The following is a 26984-nucleotide window of genomic DNA, read 5'->3' as shown; positions in this document are numbered from 1 at the left end:
TGCACGCACACACAAAACTGTGTCTGTATGTGTGGCCTCATCCCAGGATGCAAACTCTTGCTTTCACACTCTTGATCTCTTGCCGTTTCATCAGATTTAATTCGATCGGTCCGAGTTGGTTTGGACTTTACTGGGGCTGAATAATTTAAGCTTTTGATTGATTGCACACAGCTGACTCCGTTTGTCACGCAGGACTTTTACTTGGAGGAGGAAAACGAAAATTGCATATATAAATGATAAATACACATCTATGCACAACTTTTGTAAAGGGATTCTTATTTTTAAAAATATATTCATTTTTTTTCTGAAAGTGCAGCACCCAAAAATGCACCTGCTCGCTTTGACACACACTCACACAGGAGCGCACTGAGAATTTCCTTCCGGGCCATAAATGGGAGAAGAGGTTAGCGATCACAAATGACACACATGCACAGGCTAGTACAGAATGATCTGCCGAGACCTGCAACAGCTGCCGAGCACGACAATTCAGTCACCAGTTTGTCTTTTTGTCTGTGTGTGCATGCGAGTGTGCCGGTGTTTGTGTGTGAGCGTGTGTTGTGCGTGCTGCAGTGACCGCAGTAGGAGATCACTCTGAGCCGAGCAAACACCTCAGCTGGACGGAGGCCCACACACAAACACGCACAGCACTTTGCTTCCTCTCCTCATCTAATCCCTCCTCCACCCACTTGGCTTCATCCCTCCATCTGTCCGTCAACACTGCATACAGGTGGCTGTCTTCTCACTCTCTGTAGTCTTAAACTAAACTCAGTTGTCCGTGCCCTTGTTCTCGGCCTGCATTTTAAACCATTAATCAGTTTCTCACGCCTTTATCTTTATGATTTCACATTAACCCAAAAAGCAAGGAGAAGTCCAATATAGTCTCACACATTGTTAGCCACCCACGCATGTTTATCGTAACCTCAATCCACCTGTCACAGCGATACACAAATCTACCAAATTTTGTGACAATTTACAATTTACGTTTATATACTTGGATTGAAGTAGACTTTCTAAACGGTTTTGGTGCCGATGGGGAATTGTGAATATTCATCCCGAAGAGCATTTGTAAGGTCAGAGGTCAGTGATGGTTAATGGAGCCTGGCTCACAATCTCCGTGAAATTAAATGCTTGTTAAAATTGATGTGAGGGCTTTAAAGCTCTTGTACATTAAACTTGTACAATCACAGCTTTTATGGACATTGATTTGTGCTTTGGACCTAGAATTGGACAAACGGTCTTTGGCGAATGAGGAATGAAAATTCCAGCACAGAGTGATTACGTTGGTCTTGATATTTGAGTCCATCCTGTATCTTGATTGTGTGAATGCACAACATCACTCCCATCCTTGCTTTTGCATCTATTTGCCCAGCCGTTTTCTTCCGGTCGTCCCTCCGCTCTCCCAGGTGGGAAGCACTCAGTGCCGATCTCTTTAATTGTATTCATTCCAGGCCAATCGATTGAAGGACATATTTAATACAAACTTATGACTGTAAGCCATCAGCAATAAAAAGCCTTTGCCTTCCAAGATGTATCTGGCTTGTGGTGACAGAGTGAATGAGAAAAGAGGGGGAGGGAGGAGAGGAAAGATGTGCCATCCTGCTTTTAGCACAAACAGCCTCCCACAGTCTCACTGTCGACCTTGGAGACATCGAGTTTAGGCTGCAGCAAAAACACTCCAATTCAAGATAGCCTCCCGCCTCAAAACTTCAAGTGGGTCTCGGGTGTTTTTTTTTAAGCATTTTATTTTAGAATTCAACGTCCAAATCGACCTAAAGTTGGATTTTGAGAGTAAATCATTTGAAATATTCATGTTATCATAATATTAATAATTAATATATTAAATGTAATTATTTTTCATGATTACAATCTGATCATTGTGCTCAAACTTGGCTCGCTGACCCGATAGTTAGATAGCTTTTCCGATGGTCATTAAGCCCGGAGGTGACTCATGTTAAGGTTGCGAAAAATAAAGCAATGTTTAATTCAAATGTGTTTCATTTCTGTGTTGAGCACTTATAGCTTTCTGTTTTCTGTGCTAATCGTGCATGGGATGGGACTTTAACGTGTTAATTCTCATTAACACATCACAGAAACATAATCCATTAAAACGGGTTGCATTTATAATTCTGCTTTCATATTTCTGCACGTTACAGTAAATCCTGTGTGCGCGAGAACAATAAAAAAAGTTGCATCCACAGAGAAAAATACAAACACTGTTTGTGTCCACTATGTGAAGACGGCAAATAAGTAATAAGGCCAAAATCTGACTTCATCCTTGAAGAGAGTTTACTTGCATTCCTGAGTATGGCAAGAACGCAAAACACCTGGATAAAGTTCACAAAAAGTCATTAAAAGGCTTGAATAGAACTAACATGATAGATTATGACTAATTAATATGAAATGGCTGTGAGAGAATGTGACGAGTCTGCGTGAAATCATTTTTCCCATATTTGCAGGCTTGTCCGTTTATTTAATGGCACTTATCTGTTTTTATATGTAGTACTTTGTTTAAAAAGAATGATTGGATGTTGTCGCTTAGGTCTACTTGAATTGAAAAGCATTGTTTATGGTGTTAAACATTTGTTTTAGATTATGTAATGTATACATTAAGTTATTAATTGCAATTTGAGTCCCACCTCTGGTATTTATGCCTCTGTTTGCTTTTATTAGAAGTGATTTCAAAGTAAAATATGAATCAATACACAAGTGTACGGCATAAATTGCTGCGACTTGGTGCCTTTTCAGATATTTTTTCTTACACGGAAAAGCATAATTGCCAACAAGTTTTCTGAGGTAAGTCCGTATTCCTTAGCAGACATCAACACTGAGCATTGTCGCAATGAGATGAAGCGCAAAGACTAACTCCCCCCCACCACCCCCGGCCCTCCTTCTCAACCTTGTCTAGTTAATAAACGCTGTAGGCTTCATTCATTAGAGCTGCAGTCACTACACCCTGAGAGCCCAATCGATCCCACAGACGTTTTATATAGAACGAGGAAAAACTTGAGAGTGGGCAAAGCAAGCAAGACAGGTAGAATATATGACTGTGTTAATGTGAAATGAAGAGCAGTTTACCTGCCTCTTTAACTGCGTACTCATGTGTGTGCGCGTGTGCGAGGAGACTGGGACAGCTCTCGAAAAGCCCAGCGCTCGGTGCCAAAAGAAATCTTTTGTCCTCCAAAAGAAACAGGGTGTGCAACATTAGAAGCGCAGCCAAGATGATGGAGACAGGTTTTTGGTTTGTGTGAAATTGCGAGACAGATGTATTTGACAGACCTCAAGCGACAATCCTGCAAAACTTTGTAAAGATCCTTATTTTAGTTCAGGCTTAGTTTTATCATATAGGGGATATTAAATGTGGTTAACAGTTAGAATGCGTGTGTGCGTGTGTGTGTGTGTGTGCACGTAACTGCTACTGCTTTAAAAATATAAATGACACGCTTTTATTGGGTGAGGGAAAGAAAAACTGATCATAGTCACAATCCCAGGGGCAACAGTTGTTCCATGTAGCATAACGAAACTGAAAACACATGGCCCTTTGTGTTGTTATGTAATATATTTTTTAAATATAATTTCAGGAGTTCAATTTGAATTTTCTGGTTTCATACTCCATGTGGGCTCTCCTAATGATTATTTGATAAAAATATGAATAGTAAGATTCAACAATCAGTGATGCATTCTTACAATTGTGAGCGCTTGTTTTACTTTGATTTATATCAAAGAAACAATGAATGAAAGTCTTTAGTAAGTGAAAAATGACTAAATGTAGAATTTCTGCTGGGCATCAATCAGTCTCAATGCATCCCGCAGTACTCTTTATGACAAGAGTTTTATCATTTACATTCAGCAGTAAAAAGTGTGATGCAAAAAACAAAAATGAACCCTTCTTTGTGTTTGTGGTGGCGAGAAATTGTTTCAGTGTGCTTGTGGAGAGTTGCATATGGTATAGACGCAGTTTGGGAGTGACAAAAGACTCGTGATGGATGTGAAAGGCTCTTCTGTTTGTGTGCGAAGCCGCATTCTGCTCTGCATACGCAATAACACACACACACTCGCAAACACACCCCCACACACACACCAAACTGTGCCTGGCCACCAGCGGAGGACAAAAGGGCTATTAAATAATTGAAAAGTGTGAACTGCAATAGGAAGAAAATTACTGAACGCGCATGTACAATCAAGACGTATTTTTAACAGCTGTGCGGATGTCTTCGATATCCAGGTAAAATAATCTCGCATGTAAAATACGTGTTTGCAGGCATGTGGCAAGGTGTGTATACATGGGCGTGCGTCCAAAGATGCTCCATTAGTGATTTTGGAAAGTGGTGTGGGGGCCTGGCATTCCCATCAGGGCCCAGTATGGCTTAAGTGCTGCACCACATACTCCTAAACCCCAACCAACCCCACCCTCATGGGCACTGCCTCTCCCCGCCCCTCAATCCCACCTAAGACGACCTTACAGCGCATCTGTCAGCTGGTTTCCAAAACGCCACACACACACACACGCACATGCACACATACTCATGGTCCACTAATGACCAAACCCAAACAGCTCCCAAACAACTCTGGAAAGCTATTAGGAGAGGGCTTTTTGACGAAGAAGTGATTGCTTTTTTTTCTTTTTTTTATATGCCATTAAAAGCCATGGATAAAATGTGTGTTCGCGTAAATACAGCCACAGGTCAGAAGTAGCGCCAAACAGAGATAATTGAGAAACCAGACTTCCCCCCCTGAGATAAAGGTGGAGGCAGTATTCACGTCTGGCTTTATCAAACTGAAGCACATGTAGAATACATTTTAACGGAATGTGCTTTCTTTTGCTGTAACTTACGTCTTTTTTGATGTTTTTCTTTTTACTGTGGCATGTAAGTCAGAACTTTGAATACGCCCAAATGAATACAGTTGACTGTGAATTTTGTATCCTGGTCAAAACATAGAAGATGTTTTACTGGTTGTTGGTGTTCTGTCAGAAAAAGTGGAGTAGATGTTCAGCTGTTGTGTTAAGAATTTTTTGCCATTTACCATACTCTCGTTTCTGTTTGTTTTACTTAAATTTGTCTGAGGTTCCATTTCCAAAATTCTTCATAGTGTTTCTCAAAATAGTCCAAATCTGATGTTCTAAATGTATAATTGATTGAAAGTCTCGTGTTTCTTCTTGGGAAGCAGATGCAAAGGCTTGTGTGAGTTCAAAATTGACATTAATAACAGGGGGATAAGAATAATTACCAAAAAGTCGGTAACAATCTAAATGGAAACTATTTCGCTCGCATTTTGCAAACTAAACCTCTTGAAGTAATTTCTCTCGTGTTTGTGTCATTTTCATTTCAAAGATTTTCACTCAACAAATAAAACATCAGATAACTCCAAATTTGACTTAGGTGTGTTCAGGACGACTGTGTTTTTTTTTTCCGAGACTAAACTATTTTCACAGTTTTTCAGATTGCGTGCTGGCCAAATTCTTTTGTCACATTTCAACTATTTTGTTAAATGCTGCAATGTGATAATATGCAATTAGGCCTGTTAAAACAGTTGACCACTGCGCTGAATAAGCTATATGCATGGAATTTAAAATCCCTGGCTATTAAATGCAGCATGAGTGCACAGGGGGCTCCTGACAGGGAGAAAATAGCTTTGGGTTCAGGGTAAACAGGATCCATTTCTTGCAAGCCAAGAGCCACTAAGATTCACGTCAGGTCAGGTTCAGGCATGATTCGGAGTGGAATACACACTGAGGCAAGATTTTCCTCGAAAGAGATGGAAGGCTTCTATACCTGCTTATTATCGTCTTTATTTTTTTACAATCTCTTCCCTCTTTACCTGTTGTGTTTTGAAGCAGGTAGTGAATGAACGGCAAAATCTAATCCCCTTCATCAACACATGCACTCACACACTCACAACACACCTGCCTTGCTGTTAGTCATCATACAGAACAAGTCAATCGGCACGGTAGCATTTTTGTTAAAAAAAAAAAAAAAAGGAGAAGCAAAATTGGAGAAAGGAAACACATATCGTAGTGATCGCGCACAGACATTAAACTTCACGTTTAGACTTTCTCCCGATTTTTCTCTTTCAAAAACGTTTTAAATAAACAAATAATAATAATATAAATAAAATTAAAAAAAAAAAATAATAACCACTGTTAGACAATCTTAATCAAGCTAATTAGATGAGCATATTCATTTAGCGGCTCCTCCTACTTGGGAGCTGCTATGGCAGGAAAGAAACAAAACAAGTGTTTATGTGCAGATAGATTAGCTGGCGACACAAAACAAATTAATTCACTCGAGCAGGTTCGTTTCATAACCATAAAAACAATGTCAAAGAGTACTGCTCAGACAGTGAAACATAATTGCAAATATCTGATTTTTAAGAACGTATTCAAGAAAGTGCGATACACTATTCAGCACTAGACAGTCTACTACAAGTTTCAAATAAACAATGTTCGATGACTAACTATCTGATACCATATCAGTTCTTTTTTTTAAATTTTTTATTTTTTTTAGGCTTGAGAGGTTGTTGGACAACTTTGTGATGAAGTGATAAAAGCACAGACTCCATTGCATTCATGTGTATCCATTTATGGATCTGTTTTGGCATTCATGTGAGCTTTTATTCTCTCCGTTTGTGGAATATCACTCTCTGCCATCCCCAAAACCGTCTGAGTCACATCATTAAAAGCACACACATGCATGTCTCTCCAAAGTCATCATCTCAGACATTCGGAATGATCTACAAAGAACATTATTGGAATGGATTTCGAAGGGAGAAAAAGTCCCCGTAAAATAGCTGACAAAGCCTTTTGGGACGGTAGGCTCTCAAATGTCTTCTGAATGTCTATGAATGTATGTTGCAGTGTGTCAGACGCATAGATTATTTCCCACAAAGCACACTTCTCCTTACAGGGCAGCAACTACTGGACCTCATAAAAACCGGCACCGTTTCTGTTTAAAACAGTTATACAGTCACTATATTTCTCCTTCCCCAGGCCGACTACTTGTAAACTACACAACTTCATTTCTCTCAGTCCGTCTACTTCCCCTGCCCTTCTTTTTTTTTCAACTCCTATTCCCTGCAGCTGAGCCTGCTAAATCAAGTTGAAACATAACATAGCTGCTTTTCTGTGTATGTGCGCGTGTCCCTGTGTGTGAATGTGTATGTTCTTTATAAGCATTGGCGAAAAACATGTCCCAATTGTACCCTTCCCGCACCACCTTTCGTTCCCTATACATCTACCTATGTATATAAGGGTGCAGTGTGCACGTACATGCACGTGTGAGTGTGCTTAATATGGCGTTTGGCGCTATGTGTCAGGGTCATAAGGGTTGAACGAGTCCTGCAGGCTTATCTCATGAGGTGTGGAGCAGAAAAGTTCCTCACACATGACTTTCTGTATATACAGTAACACTGTATGTATTCAACACTGAAATACATTTACAATATGTTGCATAATGTCCGCGGTAATACAGCAGTTTACTAATAATCATCAGCCAATAAGGCAGACCTATTTTGGCAAATAAATAAAAAATGGTGAGCAGAGTTCTGCATTTATTTGCACGTTTCATCTGAATTAGGAGGCCAGCTGTGTGTGTGTTCCTGAGTTTTTTCTTACTCCAGTCCAAATGTGTAACATCGTTTGCAAAACATGTTAGTTACCGTACATTTGAATATGTTGTAAAATAAACACAGAGGAACGTGTATGGTCGACTTGTAGAGCTAGACTAATATGTCAATTTTAAATTTTCCAAACCTCAGAGACTAAACACCAAGTTTTGCTTTGGTCATCATTTATCAAACGCCAGTAAAATAACAGTGCCAATAACCTTTATTTTTTTTTTCTTACAGTCAACAGTATAAGAGACGTGAGTCACAGTTAGTTTTTCCGTTACTGTAATTCAATACAAATGTACTCCTCAGAGAAAGCAGACGAGTGATCTGATTTATTGCCACTGTGTTGGACGACAATATGAACGCACACAGAAACAGAACTTTGGTTGTGAACAGCATTTATGTCCATGATTTCAGCCCCCCCATTCCCCATCCCTTGTTTTCCAGAGACAGCGTGAGAAGGGGTATGTGTGAGAGGGTGGCAAAGTGTGCCATATTTAGTCCAGACTGGCAAAGACAGGGACTTCCTGTTGCTTTTCACACGTGCACTAGTTTTACCATCTGCCCTCGTCTTCTCTGTCGCCGCTTCCTTCTGCATGGCTCCAACTGACGCTGATATAACCTCCCATTACCTCCTTTCTTCCCTTTCTCGCCATTAAACATGCCTCAACTTCTCAAACCGACAGTAGCGCTCCTCACACGTCTTGCCAAAACCCCCGGCGGCCATCACAGCTCTGCGCTTGCCGTTTGCGCCTTAAAATGGCGACCATTTAACTCCTTATCACAGTTTAATATTAAAGGCTGTAAATCTCTGTGGCAATATGTGGACCGGCGAGTCACAACAAGAACTACAGTGAATCACAAACATAGACGACACAAATATACACCTTAGAATACAAATCACACTTTAAAAAAAAGAGAGAGAGAACAGTTGGGCATTACGCCTACAGTCGCTGAACATTGGAGACCCTTTTGGAAATACTTTAGACCTTATGACTCCTAAAGACTTTCTTTCCAATTCTAGAATAAATCTGTTGAATTTATCTTTTGGGCCGGAATTTGGAATGTCAAAGTTTACAGCAGATCCTGGACGTTTTGCAAAGGTATTTGACTAGTTAAGGTCAGGTATCTTACATTCATCCACAATAACTCGTCTAACAATTCTTTCACACACTTGTTCCATGAAGTTGAAAGCAAGCACTTTTCGGAAAATGTCTTGGTTTGTCAAAAATAAAAGATTAAGAGAAAACACATTTTTAGCTATGATTGTTAATATTATTTGCTGAAATGTGTATCAATGTTTATCTGTATGTAAGGTACAGTATTATAATCATATAATATGCAATAATGTAATATTGCATAATATGAATATCAGTGGCTGAGGAATATATATATATATATATATATATGTATATATATATATATTTTTTTTTATCAATCATGTTGGGGGTGTCTCTCATGAACACATTGTGTAACATGTTGCAACAAGTTTGTATGCACATGAGGACGCTGTACTACTGGTCCTCTCGTGACCCCGGCCGGAGCTCATCGTCCCTCCACAGTGGGAAAGTCGAGCGCCATGTTGTGGTAATTAACCCCGTTAATCTAAGTGGCCACTGCTTAAGTGCGTGTGTTTTTGTGTGTGCATGGCTGTAGCTGGCTAACCCCGGCAGATGAGCCCTCACCCCATCACAGCCCCCTTATTTGCTGGCAGTCTGCCGTCTGACTTGGCAGACACACACTCGCAAGGGGTCTGGCGTGCACGTGTGCGTTAGTGGCTGTGTGCGCACACGCATGTTCGTTTGAGCTTGTGTGTGATTTCACAAGAGAGGGAGGATTAGAGATGTTGAACATACACAGGCAAATGGGCGCAGGGCTCGACTGGTGTGCATGGTCCGTGTGTCTGCGAGTTGTAATAAAGCCAACAGCGCTTTACTAGCCCACTGACACTGCGCACAAAAAGATCAGCGGGCCAAATCCATTAGTGCTATAATTGCATTACATGGTAAATATTCCTAAAAGGTCAATATCTCCATCATCAGAGAGCATTGCACTAGAAATAAGAACTCTGGGATTGCTCTAAGGCATCTACCGTATGCGATTGTATTGTCTGGTTTAATGTTTCAAATTAATGTTGTCAAAACGTGAAAAGGGTAACAAAAATCATGCCTTCTGTTTGGCTAACACCAACGGTTTCATATCCAAAAGGTTAGAGCCGGACGCTCATGTCAAAGATGGATTTTTATTTCCTTGCAATCGCCACACTGAAATGGAAAGCACAACAAATCGAAATTTTTCTCAAACATCCACTAATTTACACAGTTATCAGATATAGACTACTCTCTTGGTAGAAAAAAAAACATGTTCAGGATGTACTGACACAAACGCGGCCATGAAACAAAATGATTAAACTGAGAAGTTTCATTTGAGGAAATTGTACAAATAATGTGCAGTTTAGAAATGAAAGAAAAACCTCAAACTTGTACACAAGGGATACGATAAGATAAGATAATATAATATAAGATACAATAAGATATTTAGCGGGAAAGAGGCAATATTTCTCCATTATAAGAGGAAAAAAAGAAGACCATTTAAAGATTTCTTCATAGACACATTTTCACTCTTCGTCCTAATAGCTTTATACGTTGCATAATTTAAAAAAAATTTCCGATGACATTGAAGGACATATTTTTTTTCAAATGTCCAGTCTTCATCTGCAGTTTTTCCTTTGTTCTTCTTGATCTTGTTATGAGGTTAGCGCCAATCCAATGAAATCACATAATTACAGATAAGGGGCGCTAATATTATGAAATTGAAAGATCGGAAATAGAAGAGTGGATTAAGTGGGAGACATGGGTACTCCTGTCGTATTAATTTTGTAAAATGCTGTCTCGTTTAATTGGCACAAAGCTATGTAGCATTCAGTAACATGGTGGATGCACTCAGAATTTATGGAATTGGGATGTAGCAACGTTTTATAGGGCACTAAAAAACGTTTGACATGCGGAAACCTAAAGGGGGTTTTCATCTCTCCTGCTCAAACACATGCTGACTCACTTAACTGTGATATCAAACCAGGCATTCTTTTTATTCTAGTTTTTTGGCTGCGGCCAATGTGATGGAAGGCATGTTTTTGCAATACAGAAAAAAAATCACTTGAGGTAGCATGTTTGATGGCTTGTTCTGTGTAGTAGTATTAGGTGTGTTCGACATATTAGATTTGTAAATGTACGGGCCGTTCAATTTTAAGCAGCATTTAGTCTAGAATTGGCACTATAAAATGTTCAATTTGTTGTTTTTCAGTGTGGGTGGAATAAAGAAATGAGAAGAGGTCTGTATTGCTTTTCTCGATTGATATGAACAGTCATGTGTTATACCGGCGGTTGCAGTTGACGAGAGAAAAAGCAAATATCTAATATCGCTGTTTTTCTCAAGAAAAAGATTGAGGGAAACCAAAAAGCGGAAACACTCACAGTGGCACAAGAGAGACACAATCATAAACACACACAGCCTCCAGGCTATTGTCCTCCAAATTTAGGTCAGAGTGAATCTAACGGTTACATACACACCCCAGGAGGCTCTCCTCACCTGCAAAGAGGCCAGTTTGGACACAGTGTCAAAGATTAAACCTGTTTTATGTCAGAGATGGGAGTCTGCTTGGGGGGGAGTGAGTAAGAGGGTGCGTTCACTCACTCCTTTAAACCAGAGGGCAGGGGGTCACCGGGGAATACACTTTTCTTCACACGTCTGCGCACCCACACACACAAACACACACACACAGCTGACCCTCTCTATGTGCCCGGTCAAGTAGAAAGGTGGATCTGTGTCAGGTAGCAAGGGTATTTACTGTTACTGAGACGAGCGGGCTGTGGAAACACAAACACAGCAAAAGGAGGGCCCGTGTGAGACGAGAAAAGAAAAAAAAAGAAGAAGAAGACAAAACAAGAAGGCCGTGAAACAGCAGCCCAGGAAGAGTTGTGAGACCTTGGCGGTCATCGGAATGCACACATATGTAATGTCAGGCATCACTAGAGTTGTGTGTGTACTACGCACACTTTAAAGCAACAGGAAAACGATGCAAAAGATTACAAAGTGGTATCTAGCGCAAAGATCTTGCTAGTCCCACTCGCAAAATCTCACTCGCACTAATTCCACTGTTTCAACCTGCTTTTGCTTTACTCTAATGTAGACTGTCACAACAAAAGGTCACCCAAGTCCAAACACAGCTACCGGCTTCGATGGCGCTTTGCACCAGAGCTTCGGCAGATACATTCAAACGATGTAAACGTGTGGCTTTACTCATAAAGAATGCTAACAAACAACACTGGCACTTTTTTTTAAACAGTTAAGATAAACTCCTGTGGATTTAAACTGACCTAAATAAAATTTAAAAAAATAAAAAAAGAGAGGAAAAAGAAAGCAAAGTGCAACTTAAAGAGTAAATAATATCTCACTCACCGTCTGCCATCTCCATTTATGCCAGTCAAACAGCAAACGGGTTCGTAAGGGGCATTCCAGCTGAATGTCCTTAATCAGCTTTTAATAAAGTTCATAAGCAACTAACAAAAGCAGGAGAAAGATCAATTGATCGTGAATGTTAACACGGGCGTGGGTGTTATTAGTGCAAAGGATTAAGAACACAGAGAGACGCTCAAGTGTGGACAGAGCAAACGGAGAGCCACGGACCTTGCAGCTTGACAGGAAAATGCTGCTGGATTCCGACTTGTTTGGTTTTCACGTGTGGATTTTGGGGGGGAGCATTTGAGAATTATTTGTCGTCAGTTTAAAGAGGTTATCAGTTTGCAGCAATTATGATAATCAATTGTAATTCAGTTGCTATTGTTATCATTTTCTCTTTGTTTTTTTTTTTATTCATCCAAGAATGGCAATTTTATAACAGACTGATTATTTTTGTTTTAATTCTGCTGCTGATTCTCACAAATACACAGTTAAAAAAACAAAAGATATTAAAGTAAATGTAATACACTTAGTTTGTGACACATCTTATTTGTACTTAACTAATTTACTGCAAGCCTAGGTAAAATGCACTTTTTGGCTTACATATCCGTCAATGGCAGTGAATGCATTTTAATAGTAATAGCTTTGTTTGACGTTTGAATTGTGTGACCACAACATCAACACTGGTTGCCATTCTGGATGAAAATAAAAAAATAAATTTTATTTAATACAGTAAAATTAAAAAAAAAGAAGTGGAAAAAGGCTTACAAGGATAACCCAGTTTGTGCTCAAAATAAATACATTTAGTTCAAAATTGTTTTGACACTGACTGATACAACTATTTCAAAATTCTCAAGACAGTTATTTTGAATAAATAGTTGTTTTGTTTTTTATCTCATATGAAAACAATACATTTTTATATTTTAACAAAGGAAAAAAAGGGACCACAGGTGCTTCGGTGAATCCGATGGACATCCGTAATTTATCATTCATACACCAGTGATGGAAAGCCTGGACAGAATATGGCCTGGTAAACACAAACCATAGATCATTCACAGACATACTCAAACATCCTCAGAACACACACACGAACACGCACACACCAGCATACAGAAAAATGTATCTTAAAAGACAGACGCTTATGCGTACATGGGTCTGGACACGGGTCATGTCTCAACATGTCTCTTTCAACATGGTGAAGATATTTTTGCTTTCTTTCAATTCCACTTTATCTCTGTCTGCCTCCTGCACTTTTCCACTTTGTCGTGTGAATTTCTTGCCGAATAGATAGTTTAAAGCAGCCAACACCCTTCTACTAATGAAAGATATGCACTTGTCCTTTAACCCTGTAGAGTACAAAATTAAATCCCGTCAAATCTTGCTTTATTATTTGTTTTGGATGCACATTGCTCAAGATTTCCTTCTCCCAGGTATACACTACGATAAAGAGACGATAAACAACACTCTTCCTCCAACATAAACGTACCTCCCCAAATTGTGAAGCGTCTCTAAACTTTAAATCCAGGCTTTAGAGGACTGTATCACAGTGGGACATCATTGCTGGCCCTCATCTGCCAGAATAAGCTGGAAGCTGATTTCTGTGTTTACACAAGATTAGAGAGCAGGGACGAAAGAAGCTAGCTGATATGGTAGCTTCAAGCCAAGAAGCTCGAATTTCAAATGCAGCCAACGATGCCGCAAATAGCCACTAGGTAGGGGGGGCGAGGTGAGGTATAGCCAGAGGTAGAAAAAGTAAGTTGCACCACCACACTGCGTCTCTGTTTGTGCGAGTGTGCATAAACAACTTCCCTGATGCAAAATTGGCAGTGGCCATTAACTGCAATTAGTACATAGGAGAAAAGTGAGGAGAAGGACTGACTTTTTTCCTCCGTGACAAGGGAATAACAACAAAAGCCTTTGTGTTAAAAGCCCTCATCTGAACAAAGAAAAAAATGACATCAACTAGTGTCAGAGAAATTACAAGATATACAGTAGATTAGAGATTTTAAAAACGGAAATGTGAATTACTGGATGCAATCTTCAGTGCACAAACAATGGATATTGATACAATGTTCGAGTGGCACATTCAGATTTTTGGCTGCCAATTTGGATGCACAATATGACAGGGTACTGAGAAAAATACACATAGAATCGAATATCCTCAAGTTGAAACCTGGATGAACGCATGCGTGACATCATCGAAATGCACCAGTTAGCGATCTGGACCTTCCCAAACAATACAATTGTAATGCAATTAAACGATAGAAATAATTTGTGTTTTGCTTGTGTTTTTTAATTAATTTTTTCACATGTATGCACAAGTCACATGATTAGATTCACTCCTATTATTACATTATGATTATGATTTTTACTCCCGTATTTCACTGCCTCAGAAAAAAAATCCTATCCCGTCCCATTCTCGCTCGAAGTCGAAAAAAAAATTAAAATCCTGTCCTGTCCCATTTTGCCAACACAGTGAGATTCCTCAAAAAATGGCAGCCTCTACTCCCAGTACAAGACTTGTATCAAAATGTTGCCAATAGACGCAATAAAAAAAAAAGTTCTTGATTTAAAGAAATATTATGCACTGACTCCTTTAGAACAATAATTCTCACAAAATATTGGAATATTAATGACATTTAGAAGGAAGAGTTGATATTAGAATGCAAACTTATTAATCATCACAATTAAATGAAATTGTCGGGAAGGAACATACAAACATCTATACAATGAACAGACAGGGAAAATGATATACATCGAACTGGTCAAACTATTGTCAATTATGAAACTCTGGTGTACCTCCTGTGTACTGTAGGTGCTGTTTCATTTCAACATATTCAGCAGTAGGTGTCAACATGTCCAGTTTGTGATTCATATTCCACGCTACAAAGGCCCATAATGCAACTCAAGTCCACTCGCCACCGGCGCTGTCATATGGCACCACATTAACACAAACAATATAAACCTTATGCATCCATCAATCGATTTTGCATCGCACATGTCCTCATTAGGGGTCGGGTGGGCTGGAGTTTGTCCCTGCTGACTTGTGAAAATTTGCTATTGCTGTTTGGGCTTGGTCCCTTTCCCACAAGAATAACGGGGGTTCACTGTATATGTCTAACTCTTAACTATTTGGTGGAGGAAAATGAGACATAGGCAGGAATGTATTATCCAATACTAATGCATATCAGCATGGAAGTAAGATGAGCAACCTGGACAACAGGAGTCTAAATCTTTGTATGCTATATGGGCAAAATTAGTTAGTTAATCAATCAGGACTACATCTTTGAGTTCCCTTCTCTTGTTCATTTTAACCAAGTAATATTCAATAATTTAATGCTCCCAACTTTGTGAGAGCAGGTTTGAGAAGCCCTTCATCAGTTCTCGCATGAGTTCAGCATGACCGCACCCCAGTGCTGAAAGTAAGGTCCATAAATGCATAGTTAGATTTGTTTGGTGTTGAAGAGCTCAACTGTCCCACGTGGCAGCAAACACCTTTGAAATAGAACAGAGATTTTGAATTCGGATGTCCCAGCATAAGTCCGACATCCAAAATATTGGGCGTGCTCCCAGAACAATGAAATGGTTGTGCACGGGAGACTGACTTGATATTTTCAGCTAATTTCCCTTCCTGGTGGATGGAAGTCATGTGATCAGGACAATGATACATTTGAATCATATCAATATCATTATCATTGTTAATAACATGGTCATTCTAAATCAATGGTCATCATGCATTTTTGCTATGATTAAAAAAAAAAAACACACACATTTACAGCAAAAGCCATCATTAATCATCCCGTGCATGTATGTGAGCATACAATGAGAAAGGGAGCTAAATGACAAGCAAGGCAGAGCAGGAGAAAATGTATGTTAGAGTGTGGGATGAGGGAGGGCTAAACGCACACGGCCACACACACAACCGTACAACACCAGTCTCATCAAACAATTGGACGTCGGCCAAGTTCATCTGTTAATGGACAGTCACTGTCAGACTCAGCCTTCCCTCTTCACTTTACCCTCCCCCTTTCTTTCTGTCTTACCCTCACATCCCCTATCCCATCACTATCCATATCCTACCCCTCCGCCCAAGCCCCTCAAGGCACTCTACCCCTATGCCCTGTCGTCCTCATCTCTCAGTCCATCTCTTTCAACCTTTCACAGTCCCATTCCCCGATTTCTCTCATCACCTAACTTTGAGCACCAAAGATAAACAGTGTGTGTGGGTGTGTGTGATTCTTTGTCCGTCAGTCTGTCAACAGTCTATGAATATACGTTAGAGTAAGCCACACAGCAAACAGAAATTAACGATGAATTAGACAAAGGCCACAATCAATAGATTATAAGACAATGGGAGAAAAAAATGCAACCGTGTGCATGACGAACTGTCGGACAAAAAAAAAGTGGAAAAAAATGAAAGAAGGTTCACAAAGCATAAACTGTAAGTAAGGTGTATTTTCTTATCGATGCACACACACACACACGCACACGCACGCATACGCAGTTGGTTGTGTTTTTCCAAGCGTATTTGTTGTTGGGCGTCAATTCAAGAAAGAGCTCATTTTATTATTTAGTTAACAAGAAATAATTAAATGTAGGTTTTAAATTGTTGTTTAGAAGCTGAAAAATATTGAACCTTTATAGTTGGCAAAAGTTAAAAAAAACAAAAAAAAAACAGTTGGGTTTTGAGACAACCCAAAAAAACATCCTCTTCAAATCTTACTTCACAATGCTTTGATTTTACTTTTACTTTTTGAAACATATTTATTAGTTTAATTATTTAAAATAAAATAAAAATCCACTCAAATCCACCACATCAGGACGAGCATCTTCAATTTTGACCACACACAGTCGAAGTGTGCGTGTATTCAAAACACACATTCGTGCAAGAACACCCACATGAGAAAATGAGAGAAAAACGGCTAAAAAGTACATTTTAGCCATTCCATTTTGGGCGGATAAATTATCCATTAGATTTCATCATATCTTACAGGGCAATTACATCAAGAAAATGATAGCGGGCACAGGATCAATTATGCATGCTCTTGGCCTAAGACCAAGCACCGGGCATACACACACACCCACGCACACACACCCCCACGCACACACGAGAAAATTGCCCATCAGTTCATCTGACTACCTAAAAAAGTTCATTCGCTAAATAATTTAGCTGTACTCTGGATACAGTTTCCCAGCTGAATATTAACAACTTTGAAGTGAGTAACAGCAGCCAGAGGTATGTACTGCATGTGTGGGGTGCGTGTGTGCGTGTGTGTGTATGTGTGTGTCTGCATATGTGTGAATAGACACCTCAGGAAACAGGCTTCTTGAGTCCCCATGGAGACCACCCCTCAAAACACACATACAAACACTTCGTCCATCACGTTGCTCATTTCTAAGCAATTAAGAATTCCTTTTCATCGGGATGTAGTTTCACATATTTCCCCTAACAGCATTTGTACACAAACTGGGAGGAGGACGAAAGAGGAGTATGCGTGTAAGTGGAAAGTAGGGGTAAATAACTGATTTAAAAAAAAAATTTAAAAAAAAAAAAGCAACAAAGGGAATAAGGAGAAATAATCTCAAGATTAGTGCTTGTGTATTTGTTGTTGATCCTGGTAGCCATCTTTGTTCTCATCTTTGGAATTTTGCATCCTCATTATTCAATGGCAATCAATGCGCTTTATTGACTTTTGTGCTTTGTCTTTCCTCACAAAGAGCTTTTTCCACCGCAAAAAAAAAGCATTTTTCATCACAGAGAAGTGCAGCCATGTCTGTGTTTCCAGACATACATACAGCTAAGTGCTTGCGAGCAGATGGACTATTTTATTGTATTCATGCACAACACACTAAGCCATTATTTACTTTTATTTTACCTTTTCTCATTAACGACTTTTTTACCGTTTTTTTATAGTGAGTGAAACTGCAAGTACAAGGTCAACCGCCTTTGGCCAAATTGATTCTAAATATGTTGTTGAGGAGCAGCAAAGGAGAACTCAATTAACATGCTTTTTTTTTTAAGAAAAAAATAGTTGACACAATCACAGAGACAGAAAGAGAGAGAGAGAGAGAGAGAGAGCGCGCAAGAGAGAGAGATGGGCATTGAGAAATCATTTTACCATGTCAGCTGACCCATATAGGACCTAGCCAGATGGTTTGTTGAATATATTTTGTGGATGTGTGCGTGTATCGGACAAGCACTGTAATGAGGAAACAGGCGAGACATCATGTAAATTAAATATGTCCAATATCTGCCTAGGCTCTAAATCTTCACAATTAAGAATAATGTAACTTTCATTCATATTCGCCAAAAATCTAAAAAATAAAAAACAAAAAAAAAAACATCTCTCTCACACACACACACCCCTACCTAAGGCACAAATGTGAAAAGACACACACACACCCCCACACACAAGGCACAAACACAAGCATGAAAACACCCTCTGACATGTGAGCTCTGACAACCGTGGCGGATGTGCACCACCAATGTGCATGGTAATAGGCCAATCAAAAATGCAAAACAATTGGCAATTACTGTGAGGAACTAATGGTCATTAGAATTTACAACTAGGTAATGAACTAAAGTCTGCCCACTGCATGCATATTCATAAAGCTATTTGAGCTTTGAAGATTAAAGTAGCGCTTAAAATTCAAATGAGCGTCCACAAATTATCTGGAAAAGTCAGCGTTACTGCTGGTGGCGCTTTGTGTACGTGTGTGTGTTTGGGGGGGTCGCATATGCATGGATGTTTATGTGTTGAGTGTTTTTTTTTAACATTCCTATGATTGTTCTTTGCCAATTTTTCGGACAATGTGAATGCTTTGTTTGTTTGTTTGTTTTATATAATACATTTTCAAAATGTATTAAAAAGTTTTAAACTGCAAATAGGATAAAGAACCAATTTGGTACATTTAATTAATATTACCAAACTAAAAAAAATTACAATTGAATTATGCACTTGTGGCACAACTAACCAACTATCAAATTGCAAATAATTTAGACGTTGATGCTTAATTCATTTGGGCAGTGTAGTTATGATGAGGAGTAGTAGTATTTTTGCACAACAAGGTCATAAGTAATTCAAGGTACGTAATTAGAGTTTTCCTCTAGAGAATGTCAAACGGCTTTTTGAATGTGGAAGGCACTTAATTGCAAATTCAGTACTGTTAAGCAGAGGTAGTCAGTAGGAGGAACGCGTTGCAGATCAGGACCCAGATGCTTTTATATGCTTTCCCAGTTGTATTTTTTGATTATTTTAGCAATTTGGCATTCATAACTTTTCATCTTATTTTAATTTGCGTAGCTTCCTGACTTTGGTTTTTAATTTATTGTTTTCCCTTCCAAGGCACTTTAGGATGGCCACTGTATTAGACATTCATTGGGCAAATGTTTAAAAAAAACTCTTAAATTTTAAGAATTATGTTATTAATTTTTCTAGGCAGTGTAAATATGTATACATGTAATACGGTTATAATAACACATAATCATAAATTTGGGACAAATTGCAGGCCAGCGGTTAGAGGTTCACGGTTCAAATCTTGGGCCAAGAGCATGATCTCATCATGCTGGGGTGGTTTTTCTTCCTCCCAAATTCCAGAAACATTTTCCTCAGGTTCATTGATGCTAAATTGCCAAAAAGTGTGAGTATGAATATTTGTGTGCTTAGTGGTTGGCTGGCGATCAGTCCAAGAGATTTCAAGTCAGCTAATGAGGACAAGTGGTTGTAGATAATGGATGGGACTATTTTTATTTTATTTGACACTCATTTGGTGACGATGTATATAGTAGACAAAGAACTTCTTGCTTCATGCCTCTTTAAATGTTTAACTGAAAGACCCTTATTTGTTGCATTTAAAATATTTTACATCAAGAATTTGTCACATTGCTTTCATTTATCACCATCTGCAGCTCTTGACTTTCATTCAGTGACTTGTGCTCGTTAAAAGAAGTCCCACAACAGCCGTGGATTGTACGAATTACATATGTTATCCTGCTTGAGAGATGCATCCTATTTTGCGTGGCAATCACCGTTTTCACTGACTGAAGAGAAGGATGTCAAGTAGAGAAGGTGGTGGGAGAGAGTGAGACAAACAGACACACTCACAATGCCAACATAAAAGATTAGACCCACTCACACACAGCTGCAAGATGTAAGCGTCTTGTCACGTTCGTGTATGCGTGCGTGTGTGCGTGCGTGTGCGCGCGTGCGTGTGTGTGTGTGTCTATCACTCACACAAACTACCGACGAATCCCCTGCACTCATTTTGCCAAATCACTCACACACTTTCCCGGCTCGGGACCTGGACTGGAAAGCTCCGGTGGCTGTGTTTTGGGACACTGGCCGAGAATCCAAGCGACACAGGCTGCATGAAAGGCAGACATCGGTACTGTACTGTAAGTGGGCAGATTGTGAAGGTCTAACCAAACAAAAGGAGTCATTGATAAACACTAGGGTGTGCGTGTGTACGTGTTGAGAAGGGGTCTGTAATCCAGTGGCGTATATAAATAAACTTTGCAGCATATAAACAGGTTTATGAAGCCCTCAACATAATAAGAGACTAACATGCACAACCGTCTGAACTTTGGGTGTGCGTGCGTGCGTGCACGCGCACAAACGAACAAGAATAAACACATCCAGTGAGCAGCAAGTGAGCCAAAAGCAGAAGCTTTTCCCTCATGCTATGAAGGAGTAAATGTAGCGTGGACACTGAATTGCTTAGATAAACACAAAAGAATCAGATCAATAAACAATCCTCCACCATCAGTGAGTGTGTGGAGCACTGCACTAGAGTAGTCGCACATGTCAGCGCTAAATACTACAAACAAGGAAATCGTTGAAATTTATTGTTTTTCAAGAGCTGTTTCGGGGAGGGCAGGTGTGTTCTACCAAGCAGTCTCTATCTGAGGCGGGTCTTCTCGGGGGTCAGCTGTCAATCAAAGAATACCGGCGAAGTGATGCCTTTCAGTCATTACATTTAACCATTTAATGTTGCTGTTGTCTGTTTTTTGTTCCTCGCATTTACTGTATCAACAGTAAATTCCTGTTCTTGCACAAGCATAAAACTGCCAACTCTTAAACCGATACATTAGAAATAATAAAACCGATTTTATAGGCTATGTGGTCCCCAGCCACTGATCGGTGAACCGATACCAGTCCGTGTGACGTTTGGTACCGGGCCGGAGAGAGAGCCTGAACAAAAAGAACGTTTTATTCATTTTTAGCATCTTGAAAGAAGTTTTGAAATTCAGACGTCAAACTGCTCATCTTGGTCATGTTAGTAAAAATGTATGCTCACAAGATAGTAAAAAGGAGGAGGAAAGTGGACAAGGGCAAATTAAGAATAAAAGTCAACAACTCCCAAGAAAAATAAAGCTTAATTTAAAAGACAATATCAGCAGTTCCACGTAGAATTTTGCGCCACAGTCTCGCACTACCTGGTTTTCATTTCCATCATCCTATTTATGTGAAGTGAAATTTTCTGCAATGGCAGCAATCAAAACAAAATTACGCAGTAGGCATAAGTAACGCATTTTGGGTGTGATTGTCTCCCATTACCGCAAGATGGTCCCGACTCGTTGAAGAGAAACAATTGCACGGTTCCCTCTAATTACAACAACTACTTTTTGTGTCGTGACGAGCGATTGGCTTTTAAAACATTTTTTTCTGCTTCATTTTATGCCAATCAATCAAAACATTGCTTTACATGAAACCTCTGTCTTGGGGGCAAAAAAAAAACAAAAAAAAACGCTTCTATCAAATATCAGTCACAATAATTCAATTGTAAGACAAACAAATAGGCCAGCTCCCCACATCACAACAATTATGCGGACCCGCCGTTTGAGAGTCTTGTCCATTTTAGCAAGCATATTGTTTTTTTGTCATTGCAAACACACTGCGTTATATTTAACATGATTTAAAAAAGAGGTTTAATTTGATTGTGCCAATTCCGTTTGAAACATATAACTCAAAATCAGGTCGCTAACTAACTAGGAATTCTGCTGAATTTGGAGCATGGATGAAGCCAAAAACATTCTGCGGTCTTTACGTTGCTATGTCCATTTCATTTCCCTGCAAGTACTGCATCTATCTGTCATTAAAATCTAACGGGCGCATAAATACGAGACTCAACTACAAAGCTACAACATTAAGTGATGACTTTGACTATATACATTTCCAATGTTAAATCTGTCAAACAACAGTCATTTGTGTCTGTTTTTTTAAGTAACATCGATTTTAAATCATTTTTAAATATTGTGAAATAAATCTCTTAGCTTCTTATATTGTGACATAATCTGTGCAATATTATCAAAATATAGTAACACACTATATGGTAAATTAAAACACAATTTCCAGCCCTCATCAAAATGTGCAGAATTACAAGATTGCAAATAACCACTGAATATAAAGCACAACAAAAATGTGTTGTCCCCAACAGCAAATTATTCACTGTGCTGTCAATCAGGTTGCCCGTGTTTAGCCCACTGCTGATATTCTATGCCTCCAGAGAGATATTTACATTTCATAAGCACATTCCGAACCCGACAAGCGAAGTTCAAAAAGGCTGCACTTGAGTCCACTAATAAATCTTGTGTTGGAAAAGGACGAAAGAGAGGGCTATCAATAGATTAGTGATGGCAGTCTGTGTGTGAAATCTCTTTGTAGGCTCGCTGTGGCGTGAGAACACACACTAAGCACATTCAAAGTGGTTCGGTTACAATCTACAGTGTTGGATTTGCGTTAACTGTTAAATGTTGCAAGGAAGGGAGACAAATGCGCGAGTGAAAAAGGAAATGAATTGGTTCAAAATCAAAAAAAAAAAAAAACAACTCAGAACACGGCGAAAAAAGAGAGAGAAAAAGAATGAAAAAGAGGAATGAGGCTGAGAATGGGATCTGACACCATGCAAGAAAATAAATGGACCTTGGAGATGAACTAATATGTATTGAGGTAAGTTGCATTAGCAGTGATGATGAGATAATTACTAAACAATAAATCATATACAACAATCATCATGTGACCAGCCTTCAAATGGGAATATCAGCAGTTAGCAGGCTAATGGCTTTCATAAATAGTTTGAAGTGGGCCTCAATACATTTTAGGGTTCGTCTGTGCGAGGAGGACTGAAGGCTGTGCTAATGAGCTCATATTGATAGGGTATCACAGTTTATCAGCCGATAACATCATCGGTCAGAGGCATGAACAGTTGTTGCTTCTGGCTCAATTTCAGATCGCAGAAGTGATGTGTTATAGAGGAGGGGGCTGATGAATTCAAAATGGACAAAAATTGGATCCTAAAACAAAACAGTACATCACAAACCAAAAGTGTTTAAATCCATCAAAACCATGCAGAGATGAGGTGAGAGATGTGGTCATTTGCACACACACACACACACACATGCAAAAGCCCTCTCTTTTGAGACATTAGCAATGCTTTTTTTTTTTGAATGAACTGCCTCGGGGATTATATCACAATTTTCATCTCAGTCAGGGATTAATAGAATAAATGGGCAAGAGAGAGCACATATTGTGTGCGTGTGCGTGTGTGTGCGTGTGTGCATTTGCGGTGGGGAGGTATGCTGTTTTTTCTTTTTTTTTTTTTTTTGCATCGCTGATTTGCTTATACAATCCTCTCACACACACATAAACACACACAGGTAATGCATCCTCTCCACAGCCGGATCTCTTTGATATGCAAATAGCGGCGGCCAAGCACGAGTCCGGAGCTTTGTGCTCTTCGGAGCGTTGCAGCTGAGGCATCATTGTCGCACTCTGACCACAGATACACATTTCACAACAAGCTGCGCCAGCGTCATCACATCATCGGTACACAAAAGCAAGATAGGAAAAAAATAAATAAATGGCCTTAAGGGAAAAGATGCTTGAGTTAACATGCTATTCTAATTGCAATGCCAATAAATCATCACAGATGATGTTTGGACTTGTACGAGTCATTAAATACCTACCAAATTCTACAATGTGACTACTAAGTTTTAAAAAGGGACCACTGGTACTTATTTTCAAGAAAACATCTGTGTGAGTTTTGGTCAAAAACTGACTTTTTTTCTTATGTCTGACTGGCTTGATTTGCTGTAAGGAAAAATGAAATATATAATTAGAGATGTCGCTTGAACACAACAAGTCAGCATTAATAAATAAGAAACACGCTAAGTGTCCGTTCTCTTCGTTGTATGTCACTAGGAATGCTGGGCCGATATAATCAAGGCTGAAGCTCCGGTAGGATTTTTTTCTGACATATTTACTTTGCCATGACAGTTTGGGGTCAATTAGGATGAAAGCAACGGGGCAGGAAGGGGAATACTGGCTTTTATTATCAGAGTAGATTTGTTCTCTCTTTTTTTCCTACAGGAAAGCTGGTTGCGAGTTGGAGTGTAATAAAAATCTGCAAAATATTTTTGATGACTTTCTGTAGTTCAAACTCAGGCAAGACATACAGCACAGCAATCCTGTTTTCGCCACCAGTTTGAGTGTACAGCTGTTCATACCGAGACGTTCCCACACACAACGCTATTGAAGCTACCAGGCGCCTGCATTATGATGTAAATCGCTCTAATAACCCAGTTGAGCTGTGTCTGTGTGTGTGCGTGCGTGTAGGGTGCATGTGTGCGTGTGCGTGTGTGTGTTGAAATATAGTCACTGCTTAGACAAGCAGGTTTGCCTGAAAAAAAAAGACACACCCTCTCTTGCACAGACATAAATTTGTCTATCTGCAGAAAAGGTCAAATGCACATTAGTCTGTCAATAATTTTCCTCGTCTGTGCTCCTCCTCTAAACGTTATTCAATGCAGGACAGAGGTCATACGGAACAATTACTTAATTTTCACACGAATACAGGAACAAAAACAGCGTAATGGGAAACAAACTGGAGCACTTTGGATTCCTGAGACGCACTCAAGGAACAAAATGATAACGTGTGTCTTTTTATTGTCTCTCCACTGCTCTATTTGATCTTCATCCCCGTTTTACTCTTTCTCTTTCAGCAGTGGCTAATTTGGTACAGACAGGCGGCCACTAAAAACTACTGCTAATTAAAATGCATGGGGAGGAAAAGATGGCAGTGCAACAAATAATTAGTGGTGTTAAGATGCTTTATATAAATGACTTTCCTTTTCAGAGCTTAACTAATGCTGGCTTTTTCCCTCGCTTTGCTTGCCTGCTATTTGATTGCTTCGCAAGGGAAGAGATGAGGGAGAAGATACAAGTGTGGACAACTCTCATGTTTTACCTATGAAGCACATTTTGCAAAGAAAGATGTTTGAAGTCCTAACGTAGGGTTCAGAGCTGGGCTGCATTTAGGCGCGCTAGATGTGGCAATGAAAGAGGGGAAACCACACCGAGCGGACACATCTGCTCGGGCCACATGAGAGAAGCACACACACACACATCCACACATTAAAAAAGAACACACATTCTGCGCAGCCAAACTCAGGAAGAGACTGCACTTACCCCTAAGAATTTAAACCCGAGTCATAAATACTCACACACACAATCGTAAGAGCATTTACAGTCCTGTACAAAGTGACCACGAGAGTCCGGATACCTTAAGCATTTTAAGTTCAACGTGGGTCAGAACAGAAGACAGAAACCTCATTGTCATTCCTACTTGCGGCTTCCCTTATATGCAGAAAAGCAAAAGTCCGAGGCTTGTCTTAACATGCCGTCTTAGACTACGACGGCCTCTGTGCAGTTTATTTGGAGCACTTGCAGGCTTCTCGTCCGACTATAGGAACTTGTGTCATATACACGTAGAGACACATGAAACAAACGCCACACAAGTTCAGTATGTGGATATTAAAAGATTCAAGCAGGAATCCATTGTACAAAGATTGTTTCCGATCCTGTCGTCTTATTGCAAATTTATCAACTTATGGACAAACATCTGCTTCAAAGAAATTCTGCAAAGCATTGCCTCCAAGAGGCTTGTTTTCATATACTGAGGTAAACCCCAGAGGGAGACGATGCAAGATGGGAGGTGTGAAAGCCGTTACCTGGGAGGAGCTCCTGTTTGGGGCAGATTCCACGAGGCGATGAGAAGCGGTCATCGTCCTCATCTGCCAGAGTGGCCTGGATGCCAACTTCCACGGGTCTGCGGCTGCGCAGAGAGCTCAAAGCGGGAGACGGGGTCAGGGCCAGGCCCGGGGATGGGGAGGGGGGCTTGTCCAGGCCTCGGCCCACAGTCAGACAAGGGGGGCCGTGGCATCGCTTCCTTTTGTGCTCAATGAAGAGCAGGATGTCCGCCAAGGGGAACGTGGCTTGGCATTGGCCGCAGGTCAGCAGGTCCTGTTCCGCCGAGTGGTGAGGTTCATGACCCAGTCGCGATAGCCGGCCTAAAGTTGAGCCTGGGCGGTGCCCGTTGAGGCTGCTGCTCCCCTCCGAGTGCTCCGAGCAGCGCTCCGACAACTCCTCCGATGAGACGACTGCCGTGGAAAGGGGATCGGCTGCTGGAAATAAAGAGGAAAGGCCAAAGAAGAAGAAATAGATAAGAGTGGGAGGAATAAAGAAGAATGAGTAAAAGGGAGGAAATGAGAAAATAAGTCTTACTCTCAGGAAATTAAGTGACATATTTAAACAGTCTCATGGTTCCTTTTGCTGCATTTATTTGTGTGAATTGATGAGGGAGCAAACTAAACAACTGCAAAGATGAGCTTTCAAGGTGCTTAGCATGCAACACAAGACAAAGATCTGGTGACCAAATCTTTACTATCTTCAGTAGGTCGAATATTCAAATCTAAATTTTAAAAAAAAGTACAACATAACATTTAGACTTTCCTACCCTTGTTTGTGAAAGTTATTTTCCAGTAACCAAGAGACAGAAAAAAGCGTAACAAACATGTTCAACATGCGCAGGGCCCAGGACAAAAAGTCGATGTCACATGACTTCTTATATATTGACCGCTTGTG

The 26984-nt window shown here is 39.9% G+C and overlaps 1 protein-coding gene across 2 annotated transcripts in view; it reads right to left on the bottom strand.

The window, feature by feature from the left end:
- The window catches only part of bcl11aa (BCL11 transcription factor A a), a 41112-nt gene that overhangs the window by 10965 nt on the left and 3163 nt on the right, over positions 1-26984 (bottom strand). Inside the window, exon 2 of one of the 2 annotated variants that reach the window (XM_088305047.1) lies at positions 26072-26524. In XM_088305047.1, the coding sequence (XP_088161173.1) occupies positions 26072-26524 (453 nt within the window). The remainder of the gene's footprint in view (positions 1-26071; positions 26525-26984) is intronic. The other variant, XM_088305048.1, reaches the window with a different exon arrangement.

Source organism: Idiotropiscis lumnitzeri, chromosome 9 (genome assembly GCF_059441095.1).
Source record: "Idiotropiscis lumnitzeri isolate Australia: NSW breed Sydney's pygmy pipehorse chromosome 9, RoL_Ilum_1.0, whole genome shotgun sequence".
NCBI classification, from domain to species: domain Eukaryota; kingdom Metazoa; phylum Chordata; class Actinopteri; order Syngnathiformes; family Syngnathidae; genus Idiotropiscis; species Idiotropiscis lumnitzeri.
Note: the sequence above shows the minus strand (reverse complement) of the source record. Positions and strands in the feature narration are given on the sequence as shown.